This window comes from Mchenga conophoros, linkage group LG13 (genome assembly GCF_057382185.1).
Source record: "Mchenga conophoros isolate Kocher_MC1m ecotype Shallow Benthic linkage group LG13, M_conophoros_male_GT1.1, whole genome shotgun sequence".
In the NCBI taxonomy this organism is placed as follows: domain Eukaryota; kingdom Metazoa; phylum Chordata; class Actinopteri; order Cichliformes; family Cichlidae; genus Mchenga; species Mchenga conophoros.
The window spans coordinates 4,180,603-4,201,873 of NC_140538.1; the positions used below are offsets into that span (position 1 = coordinate 4,180,603).

The window sequence follows — 21,271 nt, forward strand, 5'->3', positions numbered from 1 at the left end:
TTTAGAAATGCACAAGGTGTCATCTGACTCAATAAAATCATATTTCATTAAAAAACAAGGCCGCTTTTTTGTTTATTATGCAACAGATCTTTTGTTTGTTCGTTTCAGATCCATCTGTTTGTCAAAGGCAGCCAATCAGAAGAAAGTTGGCTTAAAGGGGTTTTAATAGACTTAAAACATCAAATTGAGGACCAAGTCCTAGTATGACAGAAACAGGGATTATATTGAATCACTCAAAGCTGCTCTAGTAGATTCCAACACTAAAAAGATGGAGTTGAAAATTGAAATATGTCCCTTTGAGCTGTAAATTACAACATAAACAGCAGCTGGGATATTTGGTGGCTTCATAAAATGTGTAATACAAAATCTAACTAATTAAAGCAAAAATAAATATATAAAATAGCGGATTTAAAAATGGAGATGCATCCTTTCTGTAGTAGTATTTTGCTTAGAGCAGTTAAGCTGGTGGTGATGAGAGCCTGTAACAGAGCATCCTATTGCTTTTCTCAGTCAACACACAGCACAGGAAACGCTTCAGCCAATCACTTGACTTCTTGCAGCAGCTGTCAGATCAGAGGGCCAATCAGATGTCAGTTCACAGCACCGAGTGGACTGTCATTATGTCTGAGTGATTCCTCCAGTGCCTTGAGGCAGCTTCCCAGGATGCACCTCTCTTCCTGCCGCAGTGACTTGACCACATTTAGCTGCTCCCTAATTGGCTGCTCACATTGTTGGAGGAGGTGTGAGACCTACACACACACACACACACAGTGCAGGAGAAAAAAGGAATCAGGTGAGGTGCTGCAAAACAGGGACAGAGTTAAATTCTTGCACATGTGCACACACCTTATCTAGTGCGCTGCATGTGTCTTGCAGTAGTTGCTGACAGAGACTCTTAGCCATCCGGACGCTCCACTGCTCTCTCTCCTCACACACCAGCTGGCCGAGCAACACTGCCTTCCACTGGTGGCTGTAAATTACACACACACATGTTCAGGCACACTCCACAGACAGAGAAACTGATCCAGATTGTGCATGGACGCCCAGATTTTGGAGCAAAACACATCGATGTACATGCATAAATGTGTGTTTAGGCTTACTACAGTGTTTGTGGCAACGACAACAGCCTGAGAGCCGTCATCAGCCTCCAACTGGGGCCGTCACTGGACACAGTGAGATTACTGGCAGGAAGGCAGGAAACATATGAAGGCATTTTTCCATTTTGCAGTTGTATCCGAGTTAAGTATTAGTCCTGTTTACAGCTGAATCATTAAGTATGTAAACCGAGTCTTACTGAAGGAAACTGTTCTCTCTGAGAAACTTGATCTTCTGAGTCAAACTTCTGTCGCCTCTTAAAACATCACAGAGCAGATCTGAGGGACCACAGTGAAAAACACAAACATCAAGTTTTAAGCCAAACAGTTTTCCATATTTTCTCTTATATATCTAATGTTACACTGGCAGATGCAAATAATAAACATGTTTCCAAAGTTTTAAATAATGAGGTCGGTGTATGTGCAAGTAATCCCTCTAAGCAAAGGCTTAAGCTTCATAATACTGCTTTAAACACTCGTTTTAAATGTATTTTTTCCCCTGTTTGCTTTGTAGCAGTGAGAGGGGATGATGGCTGTTTGTGAGAGGTAGCCAAACAGAATGAACTTAAAAGAAGAATGAAGGAAGGGAAACAGCTTGTTTCAGATTACCAACATGTAAAGTAATGACCTATTTTAAGTCCAGGGAGTGTTCATAAAAGTTCATTAGCACTGTCATAAATATATCATGATCAATATATGTAAATATAAATTTGATTCGACGATAGGGCAAAAACTTCCCCATGATAAAACCTACTGCAGAGATTTACCTGTGTCCACATAGACCACACTGTGGGGATTGGCAGTGGTGACAAATCCGTACTCCAACAACAGCTGCTGGTTATCGTGGGAACCGTAGTTAATGAAGGCCTGCTGGTAGCGCAGAGTCCCAGACACACTCCTGATTTCATAACATCTTGTCACATCGTTAAAACCTGCTTTTACCTGACAAAAGAAATGCAGTCATACACTCTCAATCAGTACAACCAGCTCCGACTCAACAGCTACAGTATTCTTGCAGCATCACATTTACCTGCACGTCAGGGCGATGGTTGAGCAGATCCAGGAAGGGAGCTAAAGCATAATTATCAGGTCCTGACAGGAAGCTGCTTGAAGCATGGCTCATGAAGACTGTGCGTGTGTTGACACTACACCACGCCCACCTGGGAAAGGAGGAGGAGCTTAGTTAGAGATACTATTCTCATTCACTAATACTGTTATGTAAATGGTTCATTTGGTCAAAGATAAGGAACATGTACCTCAGCGCCTCATAGGTCAAAACATCCGCTGTGGGCTGACTCAGAACTGGCTGCAGGGACCTGAACCAGTGAACCAATCACAGCGCGATCATTCACTTTTCACACAAGAAGACTAAACATCATTTGAACAATTACTTTTATTCTGATGCATTCAGCCAATTTTTAGAAAACGAGCTGATCCACAAGCGAGTACAAATCCCGGCCTTAACCGCACTCACCTGAAAAACTCCTGATTGGTGGAGTGCATTTCCTTCACTGCCTCCCTCTGCTCCAAGGCCCGCCTCCGCACACTGGCAGGTAAAAGAGCCATGACATCATCGCTGAAATAGGCGGGGCAGGTGTAAACTGTGGGCAGCACATTGATGTAAGGGAACCAATCAGAGGCCTCTCCTCTGTGCCGCTCACACACCAAGAAGATGCAGAGGACCAGGAGGGGAGACAGACGAGGTTTCCAGCTGCAGAGAGAAAAAAACACACACCCAGAAACAGTTTGGTTTCATCTCATTCTGGCTAAAATACTCAGAGTCCATCAGCTGAATCCTTCTGTGTGCTGAGATAGTGTGAAGTACAGGCGCACAATTAACCTGGCACTGAGTCTGAACTTGTGTAAGCTTATGACGATCTAACACATACATAGTAGGAGTGCAACGATACTCGTATCGATATTGAACCGTTCGATACAGTGCTTTCGGTTCGCATATGTATCGAACAATACAAAATTTTAAATTTATTTTATCAACTTTTCTTCTGACGATGCTGTCTGTGTTGAGAGCTCAGTGGATCTGCGTTCGACTACTCCACCTAGGCTGCACTGTCGAGCGCAGATCCACTGAGCGCAGCACAAGCTAGCGAGACAGAAGCTAAGCTCTCCTTGCAACATGGCAAATTGAACCTCCCCCACCCTCATTCAGATCTGGCGTTTGGAACTATTTTGATCTTCATGTGAAGCATGACCCTGAAAGTAAGCGAGTCATGGACAAAAGTAAAACATTATGTTGGATGTGCCACGCAATGCTCACTTACATTGGTGGGAACTAGTGCGTTAGCGCAGTTAGCTCGTTAACGTGTTGGCCGTCCAGCCCCACGCACGGGCGATCCGCGGTAGCTCGTTAACGGAGATTTGCCGTGTTGTGGCGTTAACGTCATTTCAGATTAACGCTGACAGCACTAGTGGGAACACAACGAATATGACTGCACATTTACGCTGACATCATCCTAGTGCAAAGACAAGTGGAAGCAGACAAAAACAACAAGCACTACCTGAGTCATTTAGACAGCCGTTAGCACGTGATTCTCCTTATGGGGACCTGATATGTTTAATATGCTGCTGAGAATATAGCCCAGAAGAAGCGGATAGTATAGCTTTTATTTTGGAAAGAGCCATTTCTCTGTAATAAACTCTCTTTTCCAAAGATGAGTGATTTCTCTTATCCCTTTGTTGTTTCAGCAACATTACATTTAAAAACTGTACATTTGAGTTAAAATATATATTTATAATTTTAATAAATGACAAATTAAAAAAGCATGAACATTTTTTTGTATCGAAAAAATATCGAATCGTGACACCAAAGTATCGAACCGAACTGTTAATTTTGTGTATGTTGCACCCCTAATACATAGATTAAATCCTGCATGCCGTATAGAGGATGGAAATATTGGAATATGTTTACATTCTGTGTTTACCTCTTGATGTACCGTCCCAGGTAGCTGTGCAGAACGGTGGAGGTTGTGAGGAGGCACGACTCCGGCAGAGAAATAATCAGCTGACCGGGCTGCCACACAAACACCAACAGATAAAGCTTTAACATTCAAACGTCACTACAGGATCTACACTTGATCCTGTAACTAATTCCAAACAGTAACCAATTCAAATGTTTAAAAAAATGGTGACTACACAAATTACCTCACTAATCATATTTGTATTTTTTTATGAAGCAGCAGTTTAACTTATTTCTTTCTTATAAATTAAAAGGCAAAACACACATAAATAAATCATTAACTGCCTAACAGATCGAGCACAAAACCTATAAGAAAGCTATATAAACAATATACAGTTATTTCTTTATGAATAATATAAAACTTAATATTAAAATAACATTTTGTGCATATGTCAGCGTGTGCTTTGTGATGGTTTTAAATGTATGCTCGTGTTTCAGTTAGAATTCAGAATTACTGCAAATATCAGGCACGTGGTCACAAAGAAGGTGAACAAGTGGATGTTGAGTTTAACAAAATATGATCAAAGTTTAAAAAGTAATTTTAATAAACCATTAAATCATTTATTTCTAACATTATAACACTTTCATAACAACTTCAGCCTGTCAGCGACTTGCTATGTTTATTCCTTGAAGTTTCCACATTGTGATTTTCAGAATAAAATAACATTTTTGATTTTTTTTTTCTTCCTGAAGATGCAAAAAGTTCATAATATATGTTGATAAAAATGTGGCATTTAGGGAATCTGGATTACCTTGATGGTTCTGAGAGTCTGCAGTCCTCTGCCTGTGTCTGTATGAACCAAATGTACATGTGAATATCATGATTTAACACACAAACTGTCAGTGTAGGTAATGTCTCTGATTGGCCCAAGAAGATACCAACAGAAAACCTCCTCACAGTCATGCTCTATGAAACCATGCTGAAGATTCTGGCTTTAGGTGTCATACTTGGGTAGAGTATAAAACTGATTAGGGTGCTCCCGTACTTGGGAAATTGTGAAAATGTAAAAACTCTGGAATACAATAATGTGAAGTAGTTTGGAGGTCAGTTCATACAGAGTGTGTACTTCATGTCTATGTATTGTGAGAGGCTGTAACTCAGAAGACATTCATAGCATGATGGTAAAATCTGGCATGGCTTCAGTAAATATATTTAGTGTACAAAAAATCCTGATGAAGTCAGGTGGGAAGTTCTGAATGAACCTAACATCACCCAACAAACAATGGGCAGCTTTCCTTTTCGGGTTATATGATACTCCTGAGGATGTGGAAAACAATATAGGATGTGGTACCAGTGAAGAGAGCTGGCTGAAGCAGTGTGGAGGAAAATCCTCTGTGGTGAAGAAACTTCCAGAGCTTCACATGCTGCGGCTGGTGACACAGAGACACTGGAGAGACAGAGAGAGGGGCAGAGAGTCTGAGCTGAGCCAGCATGCAGCACTGAAACACTTTAAACTCAAGCAGTCAGCGTGTTTCTACCTGACCGGGCGCTGCTTTCGTGTTTCTGCCTCCTCTTCCGGGCAGTTCGTCCAGCTCTGTGACTGTGACCTCTCATGGTCTCTTTTTGTAGGTAAATACACGCTCATCTGGACAGCTCTCTCTATCGAAACACACAACATACGTAAGACTTTGTGAGTCTGAAGAGCACAAATAAACTGTAATCACTGTAACAGTTTTAACAATCACAAGGAACTACAAATGGACGATCAATTAAGAGGTTTTTTGTAGGGTGCTGGAGGACTACATGCCACATAAAAACCCTTCAGTGAGCCACAGCACTGATCTCTAATCTGTTCTGCTGTCGTTTATTTTTTATCAGATGATCCTACAAACCTTCCTAAAAGTTGAACCAAAATATAGAGAAATGCCGAAATATTGTCCATATTAACGTGAAACTCCTCGCAGTACAGCTCATCCATAACCCAACCCACGTGTTCCACTTGTTTTTCCGGGGATGCGCACCGATCCTGCGCAGAACGCCGCCCTGCTTTTCTTCTTTTTCTGTTTTTTTTACAGTCGTGCATTTTCATGTGCAGCGCTTTTTGTCCTCTCTGCAGCCTCATTCAGGACCAAACCCCAGCTTCAGTAAGTGTGAGGCCTCCGCTACATCTTACAGTTTTCGTTTGTCAGCAGCTTGTTTGAATTTTAGCGGATTTAAGGAGGCGTCGGGCCGACCTGCAAACTGAAAGTCAGCGTTATGTAACAGAGAGAGAGACGCTGGTGAAAAGTCTTCTGATTTTCTTCGATCAAAGGCTTTTAAACGGGAAGTTTGGACAAATTATTAATTCCATGCTGTAATTTACAGTCGCGTGCTGTTTGTACATGCCTCGTAAAACCAGCGTGTTTGTATCGTTTGTATCTGGACTGACTGATCGCACTGTCTACACAGCTCCTTTAACTGCAAATACAACTAAACTTATTTAATCCACATTCTGCAGTGCATTTCAGAGCTGCAGTATGTGCATTCAATTCATTCCCCCCCCCCCCCTGAAATTATTGGAGCAATATATGTGGATTTGTTTTCCCACTATCTTTCTCTCTGGAACTGGCTTTTTTTTTTTAAACTTTATTTAACAAACAATGAGTATACAACATACGAACAGATGAAGTATACAAAACAACAACGTGAACACACAAAGCCAGGGGTAAAAAGAAAAAAGTAACAATTATAAGAATACATGCAAAAATTCACATATATATATTGTTTTGAGAGCCTTTTTGTTGGTGGAGTCTGATATTGATTGTATGTACAGTTCCACATCCTTAAAAAAATGACAGAAATATGGTGTTTTGTTAGTAAACTTACATTTATGGATAAAAAATTTAGCTAAAAGTATTAACAAATTTATCATAAAAAACATTTCTCATTCTTCTTGGGGAACTTAAAGAAACAGAATAAAACATTTTCCCATCGTAAAGAAAACTCCCTTAAAATATGGACAATGACAAAACTGCTAAATTCCTTCCAGAATCTCTGTGTAAAAGAACAGTACCAAAAAAGATGTGTCACAGTTTCTGGATGATCCCCACAGAAAGTACAATTAGTATTTATGTCCCTTTTAAATTTGACCATGTAGTGACTGGCTGCATAACATTTATGTAGAATTTTAAACGAGACTTTTTTCACCTTATTTACAATCAAATATTTATGGGGGATCATCCAGACTGTCTTCCACTTGATATCTGGAACAAATCGGTTCCAATAAGATATTATATATGGGAGAGAGCCGATATCTTCTTGGAATAAACTACGTATTCTCTTATTGCTGTTACCAAGTTCCTGTGAAAAGTAGATTTTTCCTATTGGTGACTCAGCTGGATCAGGGAGAGTGACTGAGGTAGATATTGAGCTGTCAGTGTTTTTATATAACATTAAAGTCCCTGAGGGTATGGCACCAAGCACCATTGAGAATTCCTGAACACTGATTGGAAAATGATATAGTGCAATAAAGTCGTTGTAAATAAGTAGTTGTCCCTCTTTATTAACCAGCTGAGCCCCCAATAGGATCCCAGTTTGGACCCAAGTTTCCAGGAAAAGTGATTTATTTTTCTATAAAATATCTCTGTTGTTCCAGATAAGGTATTTGTGAGGTGAGAAGTTGTGTTTATAAATGAGGGTCCACGCTAAGAGGACCTGCTTATGGAAGGATGAAAGCTTTACAGGGAGTTTCTCAACATTGTAATTACAATTTAAAATAAAATTAAAGCCACCAAAACGAGAGAAAATACGATATGGTATAAAGTTCCAGATAGAGGTAGGGTTTTTAAGAAAATGTTTAGCCCAATTAATTTTGAAAGTGTTATTTAAAGTAGAAAAGTCTAAGACGTTAAGCCCACCTGATTCGTACTTATTCATCACAACAGTTTTTCTAATATAGTGCGTACGGTTTTCCATATAAAATTAAAGAGCATGCGGTCAATATCTTTACTAATTTTCTTATCCAGATGTAAGGAGAGAGCAGCATATGTTCATCGGGATATCCCTTCAGCTTTAGTAATTAACACTCTACCTTTCAAAGACAAGTCCCTTTGCAGCCACTGGTTGAACTTTTTTAGGATTTTCTGTATAATTGGAGTGAAGTTTGAAGAGCATCTTGATTTTTGGTCTTTGGATATTAACAGTCCCAAGTATGTGACTTCTTGTTTAACAGAAATATTACAGATCGTATTTGCAGGGCAGTCTTTAATTGCTAGTAACGCACACTTTTTTAAAATAAATTTTACCATGATCTAAAGTTGTATTTTTCTTAGATAACTTATGGTCCCAGTCCAGAGCAGGGCCCACCTATGAGTTTAACCACCACTTGTGTGGAGTTCAGACACTGATGCCTCTCTCTCTTTTTGTACAGACATGCCAATCCGAGTTGCCGTGGTAACTGGAAGTAACAAGGGCATCGGTCTGGCCACTGTCCGAGCGCTCTGCAAGCAGTTTGAAGGAGACGTTTACCTCACTGCCAGAAATGTGTAAGTGACTCACCTGGTGATACCTGGACCAAGTTGATGATGTATCTGCAGTTTAATCATCTCAACACTTTTGCATACCAAGAGCTTAAACAAAACTAAAGCTCGGTCAGAGCTAACAGGAACTGCATCTGTGGTTTGTTTGTTCATCCAAGCTTCTTGCTTCAGGCTCTGAGCACGCACACGGAGTGAAAAAGGGCATTTGATGCATCATTTGACTGTCCTTCTGCACACAGTTGACCAACTGATGTGCTGGGAGTTTTGACGTTCTAGTGATCTAGTGACCCTCGAGCTCTCGGCTAGCTATCGAGCTGGTGGGTAACAGACGTCTCCGAGAGGCCTCTCGGCCTGGGGCTCGGTCACTCAGGCGCAGCTGGCTGCCGGCGGAGCTCACGGGCGCGTCACTGCAACTCCCCCTGGCTTCTGCTCCGCGGCTGCTGAGTGAGCCCTCATCTGGGACTCTCCTCAGCTCTTTCCGGGACAGTGGCGCAGCTGCCCCTCTGTTGGTCTTCCTTGGTCTCTTGTGTTCTGGGGGCCTCTGGATGTCTGGAGTTTTGATCTCCTCCATACCTGCTTCACGCCCTGGAGGACGGGGCTGTGGCCCCCCCACACCCTCTAGCAGATCATTACATGAAGGAACCTTTTAAAAAAACAAGCGCGTCCATGCTCACAGGTGTACACACGGGTGATCACACCCACAAACTACACCCTTTTTGGCTCCTACCTCAAAGCACACTGTGTTCTGTTGATCTTATGTGCTGCACAATAATGTTTAACATTTAGTATTTACTGTCATATTCCCATATATCATTGTGATGTTGTTTATTCTATTACTCTTGTTCTCTTCTGCTTGTTTTCTTTTTTCTTTCTCAGCAGGTGATCCAGGTGATTGATATATGCTTTTTTTTTTTTCTCTGCCCATTCTGTTGGTTTTTGTTTTTTGCCCTTCTCCCCCGTCCCTCTTCTCAGCTGTTTCTCTTTCCCTCTTTCTTTCTCCCCTTCTTTCCCCCAGTCAAGTCTGTCCCGTATTCAGTAAGTGAAAATAAAATAAACAATAAAAGGTGAATCAAATGGACCATTACGGCAAGGCTGGGATGGTCAGTTTGGTAAAGTAAATCCGTTGGGCATCTTTCTTTGCCTTTAGACAACAATTCTGAGGGCAAAAGAGCCAAACGGGACGGCCAAAAAAAAAAGGAAAAATAAAACCAAAAAAAAAACCCAGACGTCTCCGAAAACGTCGAAGCACTTTTGCAAATATGCAATATCTTGATAAACCGAGCAGATATTTGAAATTTACACACCCACATTGTCGACTGAAAATGTTAAAAGTTTATTTTGTGACCCAGACAGATTAATAAGAGTAATTTTAAAACATAGTAGCGGCCGCCATTGCCATTTGGCTGGGCCACGCTAGGAATTCTGGGATATGGTGGGCCACGAAGGACACACCCGACCCATCCTCCAAATTCGGAGAAATGCTGATGCATTTGTCGGCTGCATTCAGAGGAGTCTACGAATTTGGACAGCCTTCGGCGCGTCGCTGTGACGTAATTGGTCTACAAGTTTTTGGACACGACCAGAGCAATACGGGAAGAGTACGGCGTTATTTTTGTGCCACTATTCTGAGCGCACGTAAAAAAATGAGCGCACGTAAAAAAAGGTTTGCACCTTAGTTTGCGTCTTAGTTTGCACTTACACCTGCAAATTTTTTTTACGTGCGCTCAGAATAGTGGCACAAAAATAACGCCAGAGGGAGAAGGCTGCAACCCATAATGCAGGGCTCTAGCATGCGACCAAATTTTTCAGTGGTGCAACTAAAAAAAATCCTAGGTTGCACTGGTGCGACCAGCAGCTGTTCAAATAAAAAAGAACAGAAAAAAAGTCTCCGCAACTCTGAAAGTCTCTGTGTGGTCAACAACATACACACATTATGCCCCTATCGTGGTCTAAACCAATCAGTGATAGCCAGGGGCGGGACCTCTCTGATTGGCCGTGGTCCAGATATTTCTGTAGTCCTTCGTGTGTACATTTGAAAGTGCAGGTGGATGGAGAGAGGTAAGTAGTTTGAATAAAGCTCACAGATTCTGATGCGTCGACGGTCCGGACTTTGTGTTTACATCTTTTTTGCGCTCGATTCTGAGCTGCAGGTTTTCTCTCTCTCCAACCAAAATTCACTGAACCAGCAGCAAAAGAAGATCCAAACTATGCTTCAAATTTAATAAATATCGTTATTAATTCACTCTTACTTTTGCAGTTTTTCTTCCAAATCACACTTCATGTGCAGCTCTCTCTCTCTCTCTCTCTCTGTACTTCAAGAACAGTTTCCCATCTCAAATCTCTGTTTTCTGCATTATTCATTCACTTATTACCCACCAGTCTACTGTTGTTTGCAGTGCTGTCAACCGCTGTCTTTTTTTCCCTTTTTTTAACTTAAATGACCTCGGACAAGAAAGCCTAATTTCTGCTGTTCAATACTGAAGAAATTTATACTTTTTAAAATTATACAAAATTGCAGGATATTTTTAAGGTAATCTGCTAAAAAAAAAAGCCAGGCCAGGAAAATCTCCTTCATGTTTTTCTGTGTTTTATCCTCAGTTACATTGACACAAAGGCATCTGCTATGATGCTTATACCTCTGGTGAAGTCTCACAAGTGTCAATACTAATAAATTATCAAAATAATAATATTTCTGACTGTCTGAGGCGAAATCGAATCGAATCGGGACCTTGTGAATCGGAATTGAATGGATTATAGAAATCAGTGATGATACCCTGCCCTATTGAGTAGTCTAGACCTGACTGAAGTGGATGTAGCTGTGGGTAATAAGAAAAAATGAAAAGAACTGTTGATAACTTTTTTGTTAAGGTAAGGCCTGATCTGTCTGAAATTCATAGCCAGTGCTCTGACACGGTGCCATCAATCTTTGAATGCTGAAAAAGCACAGTGTATCCAGAAAACACATTATATGCTGCGATAAATGCACTGCCCAACTGTCCCCTCGCCCCATTGCCTTTCAGCGGCAGGTAGCAGCAAACAGGTCGTCAGAGGAGGCCGAGATGATGATTACGTTTAACATCGTCTACAACATTACCAAAGAGTGCCAAAGCACTTTAAGCACAAGCACCTTTTCAGTAATTTTTCTTTCTTGTAGAACTGTGCTCCAAATGAAGAACTTTGTGTTGACAAGATTGTTAGTTAATCATTTACAAATTAATATTGTCTGTATAGACAGCAATTCCCCCCCCCCCCCCCCCCAAAAAGTGCACATGTAAAACTGCGGGGTTAAGCGATGCGGTTGAAAAATTTGGGTGCGCCTAACTTTTGTGCTGATGTGCCTAAGATAAAAACATTAGGCGCACCAGTGCAACTGCGGCAGAAAGTTAATCTAAAGCCCTGCCATAATGGCAATGATCAGTGGCTTGTGGATCTGAGGGCAGTCCACAGTAACCTCCCTGAACAGGGACCAGTAACCATCACCGTGGCAGACATCCAAGAAAGGGTCTCCAGAGTTGGACCTGGTTCATGCCTACTGGCTGAAGAAGCTAACTTAACTCCATGAGCGCCTGGCAGCACAAATGAACCAGCTGCTAGTTGATGAGAGACACCCGGAATGGCTAACCGAAGGCTGGACAGTCCTGATGCTCAAGGACCCACAGAAGGGGCCGGTCCCATCCAACTACCAACCAATAACCTGCCTCAGTACCACGTGGAAGCTCCTGTTAGGCATCATAGCGGCTAAGATGAACAGGCACATGGGTCAATACATGAGTGGGGCACAGAAAGGGATTGGCAAGAATACCAGAGGCACAAAACACCAGCTTCTGGTGGACTGAGCAGTCGCCCAAGACTGCAAGACTTGGCTGACCAACCTGTGCACTGCCTGGCTTGATTACAAGAAGGCCTATGACTCAATGCCCCACAGCTGGATACTGGAATGCCTAGAACTATACGAGATCAATAGGACCCTAAGAGCCTTCATCAGGAACTCAATGGGGATGTGGCAGCCCATAGCACAAGTTACCATCAAGTGCAGGATCTACCAAGGAGATGCTCTGTCCCCACTGCTGTTCTCCATACGCCTGAACCCCCTCAGTGAGATCATTGACAAGACTGGCTACGGATACAGACTACGGAATGGCAAGGCATACATGGAATGCCATAACCAAATGGCCGGCATAGTGTACAGAAACATCTGTGCCGAATATAACCTGGAAGTCCTGAGGTCAAAATGGGAGACGTCCCCTAGGGTGGTGGAGAATGACCGAGCTAAGATCCTGTTTGACTTCCAGATACAGACAGACATAATGGTGGTAGCTAACCAACCGGACATAGTGGTGGTAGACAAACAGAAGAAGACGGCCGTAGTGATCGATGTAGAGGTTCCGAATAACAGCAACATCGGGAAGAAGGAACACGAGAAGCTCGAGAAATACCAAGGGCTCAGAGAAGAGCTCGAGAAAATGTGGAGGTCCCAGTGGTAATCGGAGCACTAGGTGCGGTGACTCCCAAACTAGGCGAGTGTTGATCCCAGGAACAACAACGGAGATCTCTGTCCAGAAGAGCGCAGTCCTAGGAACAGCTAAGATACTGCGCAGGACCCTCAACCTCCCAGGCCTCTGGTAGAGGACCCGAGCTTGAAGGATAGACCACCCGCAGGAGAGGGGGAATTTGTTTTGTTTGTTTTTTATTTAGAAAAACCTGGAGAAGGTGACACAGGTGCTGCTGAAGAGTCAAGTGAATATTTTCATGTTGGTACTTGGTATGCTCACGCTGCTATTTATCTCCAACGTGATGGGATGCACATTAGAGTAATGGGCTCTTCAATGCATTCCTGTGGGACACTGTCTCATACTCCCATGATGGAAATCACTGAAGTTTGAGGTCAGATGAAAGTGAATCTGTTTTTCAGCCATTTATGTGTTCAAGCCTATAAATTGGTTCAATAATTGAATATATTCATGCAGCAGGTATGTTACATCTTTAATGTAACTAAAGGAATGAGTGAAATGTTTTTACAGATGATTTCAACCTGAAATTGTGAACACGTCTTGCTGCACATTTGTTCCATTATGTGTACAGTAAATGACCGTGGTAATGTGGCCAGGCCAGTGATGGAACTTCATCATGTTTCAGGGCCTTTGGGGACAAAATGAAGAGAGAAAGACTGAGAATCTCAGCTGGTATAAGGTGTAAACGATGAGATCGAAGACAAAGTGAATATAAATGAGGATGTTTTGCTCCTCTTGCAGAGGCCGTGGTGAGGCAGCGGTGAAGGCTCTGAACTCAGAGGGACTGAAGCCCCTGTTTCACCAGCTGGACATCGACGATCTGAACAGCATCAAAACCGCTGCTGAGTTCTTCAAACAGAAATACGGAGGAGTGGACGTCCTCATCAATAACGCTGCGATAGCTTTCAAAGGTAATTAACTTCTTGTGCTGATGTATATCATAGTGCTGTGGAGCTGCACACACTGATGTTGTAATGTTGACGGAGATCACGCTGTCTCCTCAGTGGCAGACACGACTCCGTTTGGCATCCAGGCGGAGGTGACTCTCAAGACAAACTTCTTCTCCACCAGAAACATGTGGACTGTCTTCAGTGAGATCATCAAACCTGGAGGTACAGCTGGACCCAGTCTGCATCATATTTTACTTGAAAGTTTGCATTTTTAATTGAGTGAGCGTACATGTCAGTAACTGATAATGAGAAACTTTTAGTTTTTAAATATATTAGACATCAATCAGGAAGAGTTGTTTGGAGTCTTCTTCTTGATGATGTCTGTATCCTAGCTGTATGCCAGTTCGCTTCTTCAGATGATAAAACTATGCATCTTCGATTATGCAGCCTCCCTTGCTATTTGTCCTCCAAATTAATTTTAAGACCTCCTTCAGCATGGCTTACTGAGATTTATTTCTGCCTGACAGGCAGGAGAGCAGAGGACAGATGAGAAGAATAGGCATTGGCTAAAGAAAGCAGGAAAGCTTTTTCACAGCAGCCATTCTGATACATCATAGCTAGATAAACACGGGTCTAAAAAACAAGAACACACATTTAACTGAACATCAGAAGTCCTCCTGGAGAACCTGCTCAAAGCTTATCCATCAGTCTCTGAAACAAACCTCAGATGGAAGCTGTTTGGAGTTTAAAGTTTAAAGGACTCTAAGAGCACGAAGGAGACAAACGTCCTGTTTGTTTTCCATCTTCAGATTCTTGTGTGTGTACATCTGTGTGTTTTAGGTCGTGTGGTGAACGTCTCCAGCATGAACTGCGTCAGTGGTTTGAAGAAGTGCAACTTGGACCTCCAGCAATGTTTCCGCAACGAGAACATCACAGAGGAGGAGCTGGTGGAACTGATGCAACGATTTGTCGATGAGGCCAAGAAAGGCGAACATAAAGAGCGCGGCTGGCCTGACGGGGCCTATACAGTGTCTAAAATTGGATTGACCGTACGTTTGATTAATGTGTTCGCTGTTATTAACCAGAGACATGAACATTTGACCTGAAACCATATTATGAGACACTGATTATATTTGTGTGTGGATGTTTTTAAAGGTGCTGTCCGTGATTCATGCTCGTCGTCTGAGCAAGGAGAGACCGAATGATGGGGTAACTGAAATATATAACTAACAATGCAGAACTTCTATATTCAGTGGGGTTTTTGTCATGGTTTTATGTCCATTAAATCGTCGTTGCTAACATTTTGTTTTTAAATTTGATTCTTTTAAAAGATCCTTTTGAACGCCTGCTGCCCAGGATGGGTGCGCACTGACATGGCTGGACCAACTGCTCCCAAGTCACCAGACGAGGGCGCTGTCACACCGGTCTACCTGGCTTTGCTGCCATCTGGAGCCAAAGAGCCTCATGGAATGTATCTCTCGGACAAGGAAGTCCAGCCGTGGTGAAAGAGAGTTTAACATGAAAAATAATTTGCAAAGAAAGTTTGTCTCTGAAAAGACTGTTCAGAAGTGGTGATGAGCGTGTGAGACTCGCAGTGTTTCCACATCAGCGATAACAAAATGGGGTGAAATCGAAACTGTGAAACATTTAAAGAATGAAAGTCACCCAACAACAAAAAAACTGTAACATAAACTGACATTGCTAGACGGGAAGCTCTCATTAATTCACTTTAACAGCAGAAGTATGTACTCTAATTTTGATTTCATTAAGGACTATTTGCAACAATTTTCTCGCCCCTTTAGTGTTATAGCCATCACTGAAACTTGGTTCAATGTCGATAAAGGAATAGATTTTTGTTTGAATGGATATGATTTAAAATACATGAATAGATTAAATAAGGCGGGCGGCGGGGTTGCTATATATGTTCATAACTCTATAAAATATAATGTTGTAACAACTATGTCTATGGCTATTGATGGAATTTTGGAATGTTTGACTATTGAGATTATGAATGAAAAAAAGAGAAATGTTATAATAAGTTGTATATATCGGACACCCAGTTCAAGTATTGACACTTTTAATGAATGGATAGAAAAAACGTTTGCTTCGGTGAACCAAAAATTACTATTTATCTGTGGTGATTTTAACATTGATTTGCTAAATCCAACAAGGTTAAAAGCCATTGATGACTTTACTGACACAATGTACAGCTTATCACTATATCCAACAATAACAAAGCCAAGCAGAATAACTTCACATAGCGCCACTATTATTGACAACATTTTTACTAATGTCATGGATTTCCAAATTAATAGTGGCCTGCTTGTCTGTGATATAACTGACCACTTACCAGTTTTTACTTTGTGTGACTGTGATTTAAAAAAAATAGATACCAAGATCATGATAGCAAAGCGAACAATAAATGAAGAAGCAATTCATGCCTTCAATTTCGATTTAGCACAACAAGATTGGAGTTCGGTGTATGAAGAGTCAGATGTGGACAAGGCTTATGATAATTTTCTAGATATTTTTACTATGTGGTACAATAAACATTGTCCTGTAAACGAACACATGACAAAGAAAAAAAAGATAAAAAGTCCTTGGCTCACAAAAGGAATTATTAATGCTTGCAAAAAGAAAAACAATCTGTATAAACAGTTTATCAAAGTAAAAACAAAAGAAGTGGAACAAAGATATAAAGCATATAGAAATAAATTGACTGATATTATAAGAACGAGCAAACAACTTTATTATAGAAGAAGATTATATGAAAATAAAAACAATATAAAAGGAACTTGGGATGTGTTAAACAACTTAATTAAACAAGGATCTTCTGGAACATCATATCCTGAATATTTTACTGATGCAAATGGTGAAAATCACAACGAGTAATATTGTCGATGGGTTCAATAAATTCTTCATAAATGTTGGCCCTGAACTAGCAGCGGACATCCCGTGTCATAAAAATGAAAATATCAGTAATATAAAATCAAATCCCTTTTCACTGTTCCTCTCAGCTACAAATGAGCAAGAAGTAATAAATATCACATTAAAATGTAAAAGTAAGTCTTCAATGGATTATCATGACATAAATATGTCTGTAGTTAAACAGGTTATTCTGAATATTGCTAGTCCCTTAACATATATCTGTAATTTATCATTTCAGTCCGGTTGTTTTCCAAAAAAAATGAAAATTGCGAAAGTAATACCACTATATAAAAGTAATGACAAACACAGTTTTACCAATTATAGGCCTATTTCTCTACTGCCTCAATTCTCAAAAATTCTAGAAAAACTTTTTAATTCAAGATTAGAAAAATTCCTTGAAAAACATCAAATAATAAATGTTGGTCAGTATGGTTTCAGAACGCAAAGAACCACTTCAATGGCGATAATTGAGGCAGTAGAAGAAATTACTGATACACTGGATAAAAATAAATATGCAGTTGGTATTTTTGTTGACCTCAAAAAGGCCTTCGACACAATCAATCACTCAATTTTACTGGATAAATTGGAAAGATATGGTATTCGAGGGAAAGCTGGTAACTGGTTAAAAAGTTACCTAACAGGTCGGGAACAATATGTTAGCATAGGGCATTACCATTCAGAGAAACTTGGTATTACATGTGGTGTTCCCCAAGGGTCAGTGTTGGGACCAAAACTTTTCAATGTATACATAAATGATATTTTTGATGTTTCTCAAGTACTTAAACTCATACTGTTCGCAGATGACACCAACATATTTTTCAGTAGCGATGATTATACTGATCTTGTAATGACTGTAAACAGGGAGCTAAAATTAATAAAAAAATGGATGGACATAAATAAATTATCATTAAATATAAATAAAACTAAAGCAATGTTTTTTGGTAATTTAAAATATAATATAGAATTACCAATTATCATTGAAGGTGTACCAATTGATAATGTGAGTGAAAACAAATTTTTGGGAGTTATAATTGATAACAAAATTTCATGGAAACCCCACGTCAGACACATAAAAACCAAAATTTCCAGAAGCCTCGCAGTTTTGAACAAAGTGAAACAATTCCTTGATAAAGATGCACTTCGTACTCTGTACTGTACCCTGGTTCTTCCATATCTTCCATATTGTGTGGAAGTGTGGGGAAATACATATAAAAATACAACTAATCCATTAGTCACAGTACAGAAACGAGCACTGCGTATTATTCACAAGGCTGGTTATCTAGATCATACTCACAAATTCTTTCTTCAGGCAAAGTTACTTAAATTCCAGGATCTGGTTAATTACAATACATCCATAATTTTGTATAAAGCTTTTACTAAACTTTTACCGGCAAATTTACAAACTAGATTTGAAATTCGAGAAAAGGTTTATAATGTGAGAGGCTTTGGAGAATTCAAATTACCCAGAACTCGAACAACCCGTAAAGGCTTTTGTGTGTCTGTATGTGGTGTGAAAATCTGGAACAGTCTGGGTTTACAATTGAAACAATGCAAAAATATTCATAGATTTAAATTTCTCTACAAACAGTTGGTCTGGTCACAGTATACTCAATGATGGGTTTTAGTGTGCTCTGTAATGTCTGTTCTCTTACCATTGCTGGTATGGATTCCAAAATAAAAAATAAAAAAAGTGTGCGTATGTATGTACATATATGTACTTGTGTGTGTAGATATATATGTATGTATATGTATGTGTGTCTGTTACTTGTAGTTATTACTGCCTGTTACCTGTGGTAATGCAATTTATAATTTATATATTCTGTATTCAGTTATGAAGGCTCTAATTGTTGGTTGCGAGCTGCCGCTTAGATGCTTGTATCTGCCCGGGGCTGTTGATGGGTCTGTATGCAATGATGGGCGTAGCTGCGGGAAATTTATTGGTTTTTTTTGTTGATGAGTGAGTATAGGGGTGGGATTTAATAAGTTTTCTTCGTCCCACTCCTTTTTCAGGCAAGTTTTGTTTTTTGTTTTGTGTATTTTATGTTCAATATAGGTATTTGTTGTGCCTGAAAATGAATAAATAAATGAAATGAATGAATGAATTGCTAAAGCTCAGGGATGTTTTTTTTTAGGACAGAGTTTAACTCTTATCCAAATATTTTGATAATAAAACCAAAATTGTTCATTTTATTCTCAGTGTGAAGGACCAAGCAGTGAAGGAAACTTAGGCACAGGTTAAAGTCCAAAAAAATGATTTTTTATTTAACCCAAAAAACATAATTGGTTAACTCATGCAAAAAGAATCAAAATCTTGGGCCCATAAAAGAGGTCAAACTAACAAAAACTCTACTCAAAGTTGACAACACTACTGATAACGCAAACAAACTGACCTAACTTAATGAGACAAAGGGGAAACTTAAATAGTGGCTGATCAGCCCACAAAAACAGGAGAAGGGGTAAAACACACAAAACCTAACTAAACCAAACATAATGAACTCCAATTCCTCCCCATGGTCCTGAGTTATGGCATGAACCAATTTGTAGTCTTCCTTTAAAGCTCACTCCGCCCCTTTCCCACCTCTTGGCTCCTTAATCAAGGGACTGGAACAGCTGCAACTAAGGTAACCCAGAAAACAAAAAATTAATCATACATAACAGTGTAAACTAAAATGTGCGCACTTATTTTAGAATGCAGTGTTATGTGGATATGTGAATTAACTCTAAACCAAAACCAGTTATTTATTGTCCTGTAAATAAATTCCTATATTTAAAGAAAGAAATGTGAATGCAAGGTTACTTATAAGCCTCTACACTAACATGGTGATATTACCACTGTGTGGCTGTAAGTGCAGCCATCACACTCAGTAACAGTACAGTACTGTGTTATGTGTGTGTCTGCTAGCTGGAATGAATCAAAATGAAAGTGAATCCGTGAAATGTTGAATTGTCGGCAAAGCCTTCAGTACATAACATTTTCATATCTTTGACATCATAAACTTGCCTTAACTGGATTAAGCTAATTGTTCAGAATTACTAGAATTTTATACAAAATGCTGTTTTTTTGTGTTTCTTTCAAATAAAACATGTGGATCTCCAGTCAAAATACCAAATAAAGTGACTTCAAAACATAAGGTTGAGTGGTCTGAATGTTACAGTGTCCCTGTATTACACACCCAGAGTGCATCAGCCACTCCTCCACCATCTTCACCTTTTCTTTGGTTTGTCCAGTTTCCTCTTCACGTTTCTGTAAGGAAATCTGTCTCCAGCATCTCGGAGCTCTCGGATATTTTCTCTATAATAAGATTCTTTGGAACATTTTTGGCCATTTTGAGAATAAGCAAACCTGTAAAAGCTGATGCTCTGCACTTAACCAGCGTATAAACAATTGTCTGTTTAATCAGGACAGCAGCAGTTTTCAGCTGTATTAACAGAATAATTTTTTTCATTTTGGTTCAGTATTGAATGTTATTGTTTTATGTGTACTTTTAATATTCAACTACCTGTTAGTTTATCGTTGCTTTACATGCTGATAATGTTCAAAACTCCACCCAGCTTCCCTCCCACTATTTGCAGTATATCATTCATTGTCCTCTGCATCCCTCTCAGTGCTGCTACAGCTCCCTTCAGAATCACAACAGCAGTAAGTAAGAAACCTTTTTTATCTTTTGTTCCACATTTGGTAGCTGACTGTTTCTTAAAATCTTCTCATAATTCTGAGGAAATGGTTATATCTACAGTGGGGCAAAAAAGTATTTAGTCAGCCACCGATTGTGCAAGTTTCCCCACCTAACATGATGACAGAGGTCAGTAATTTGCACCAGAGGTACACTTCAACTGTGAGAGACAGAATGTGAAAAAAAAATCCATGAATTCACATGGTAGGATTTGTAAAGAATTTATTCGTAAATCAGGGTGGAAAATAAGTATTTGGTCAATAACAAAAATACAACTCAATACTTTGTAACATAACATTTGTTGGCAATAACAGAGGTCAAACGTTTACTATAGGTCTTTACCAGGTTTGCACACACAGTAGCTGGTATTTTGGCCCATTCCTCCATGCAGATCTTCTCGAGAGCAGTGATGTTTTGGGGCTGTCGCCGAGCAACACGGACTTTCAACTCCCGCCACAGATTTTCTATGGGGTTGAGGTCTGGAGACTGGCTAGGCCACTCCAGGACTTTCAAATGCTTCTTACGGAGCCACTCCTTTGTTGCCCGGGCGGTGTGTTTTGGATCATTGTCATGTTGGAAGACCCAGCCTCGTTTCATCTTCAAAGTTCTCACTGATGGAAGGAGGTTTTGGCTCAAAATCTCACGATACATGGCCCCATTCATTCTGTCCTTAACACGGATCAGTCGTCCTGTCCCCTTGGCAGAAAAACAGCCCCATAGCATGATGTTTCCACCCCCATGC

At 40.2% G+C, this 21,271-nt stretch overlaps 2 protein-coding genes across 2 annotated transcripts; one reads left to right on the forward strand and one right to left on the reverse strand.

The window, feature by feature from the left end:
* Positions 1-79: 79 nt before the first annotated feature.
* Positions 80-6,142, reverse strand: setd4 (SET domain containing 4). The gene is made up of 13 exons (XM_085296114.1): positions 5,902-6,142; positions 5,548-5,668; positions 5,361-5,456; positions 4,821-4,858; positions 4,034-4,122; positions 2,569-2,805; positions 2,351-2,410; positions 2,125-2,254; positions 1,862-2,036; positions 1,295-1,373; positions 1,101-1,181; positions 847-970; positions 80-749 (listed from the first exon to the last, which is right to left on the reverse strand). Exons 2-13 carry the CDS (start codon positions 5,621-5,623, stop codon positions 591-593), a joined length of 1,344 nt encoding a protein of 447 aa, XP_085152240.1. The 5' UTR covers positions 5,624-5,668; positions 5,902-6,142; the 3' UTR covers positions 80-590.
* Positions 6,024-19,986, forward strand: LOC146560714 (carbonyl reductase [NADPH] 1-like). The gene is made up of 7 exons (XM_085296118.1): positions 6,024-6,153; positions 8,418-8,532; positions 13,779-13,948; positions 14,042-14,149; positions 14,768-14,976; positions 15,083-15,136; positions 15,259-19,986. Exons 2-7 carry the CDS (start codon positions 8,420-8,422, stop codon positions 15,430-15,432), a joined length of 828 nt encoding a protein of 275 aa, XP_085152244.1. The 5' UTR covers positions 6,024-6,153; positions 8,418-8,419; the 3' UTR covers positions 15,433-19,986.
* The last annotated feature ends 1,285 nt before the right edge of the window (positions 19,987-21,271 follow it).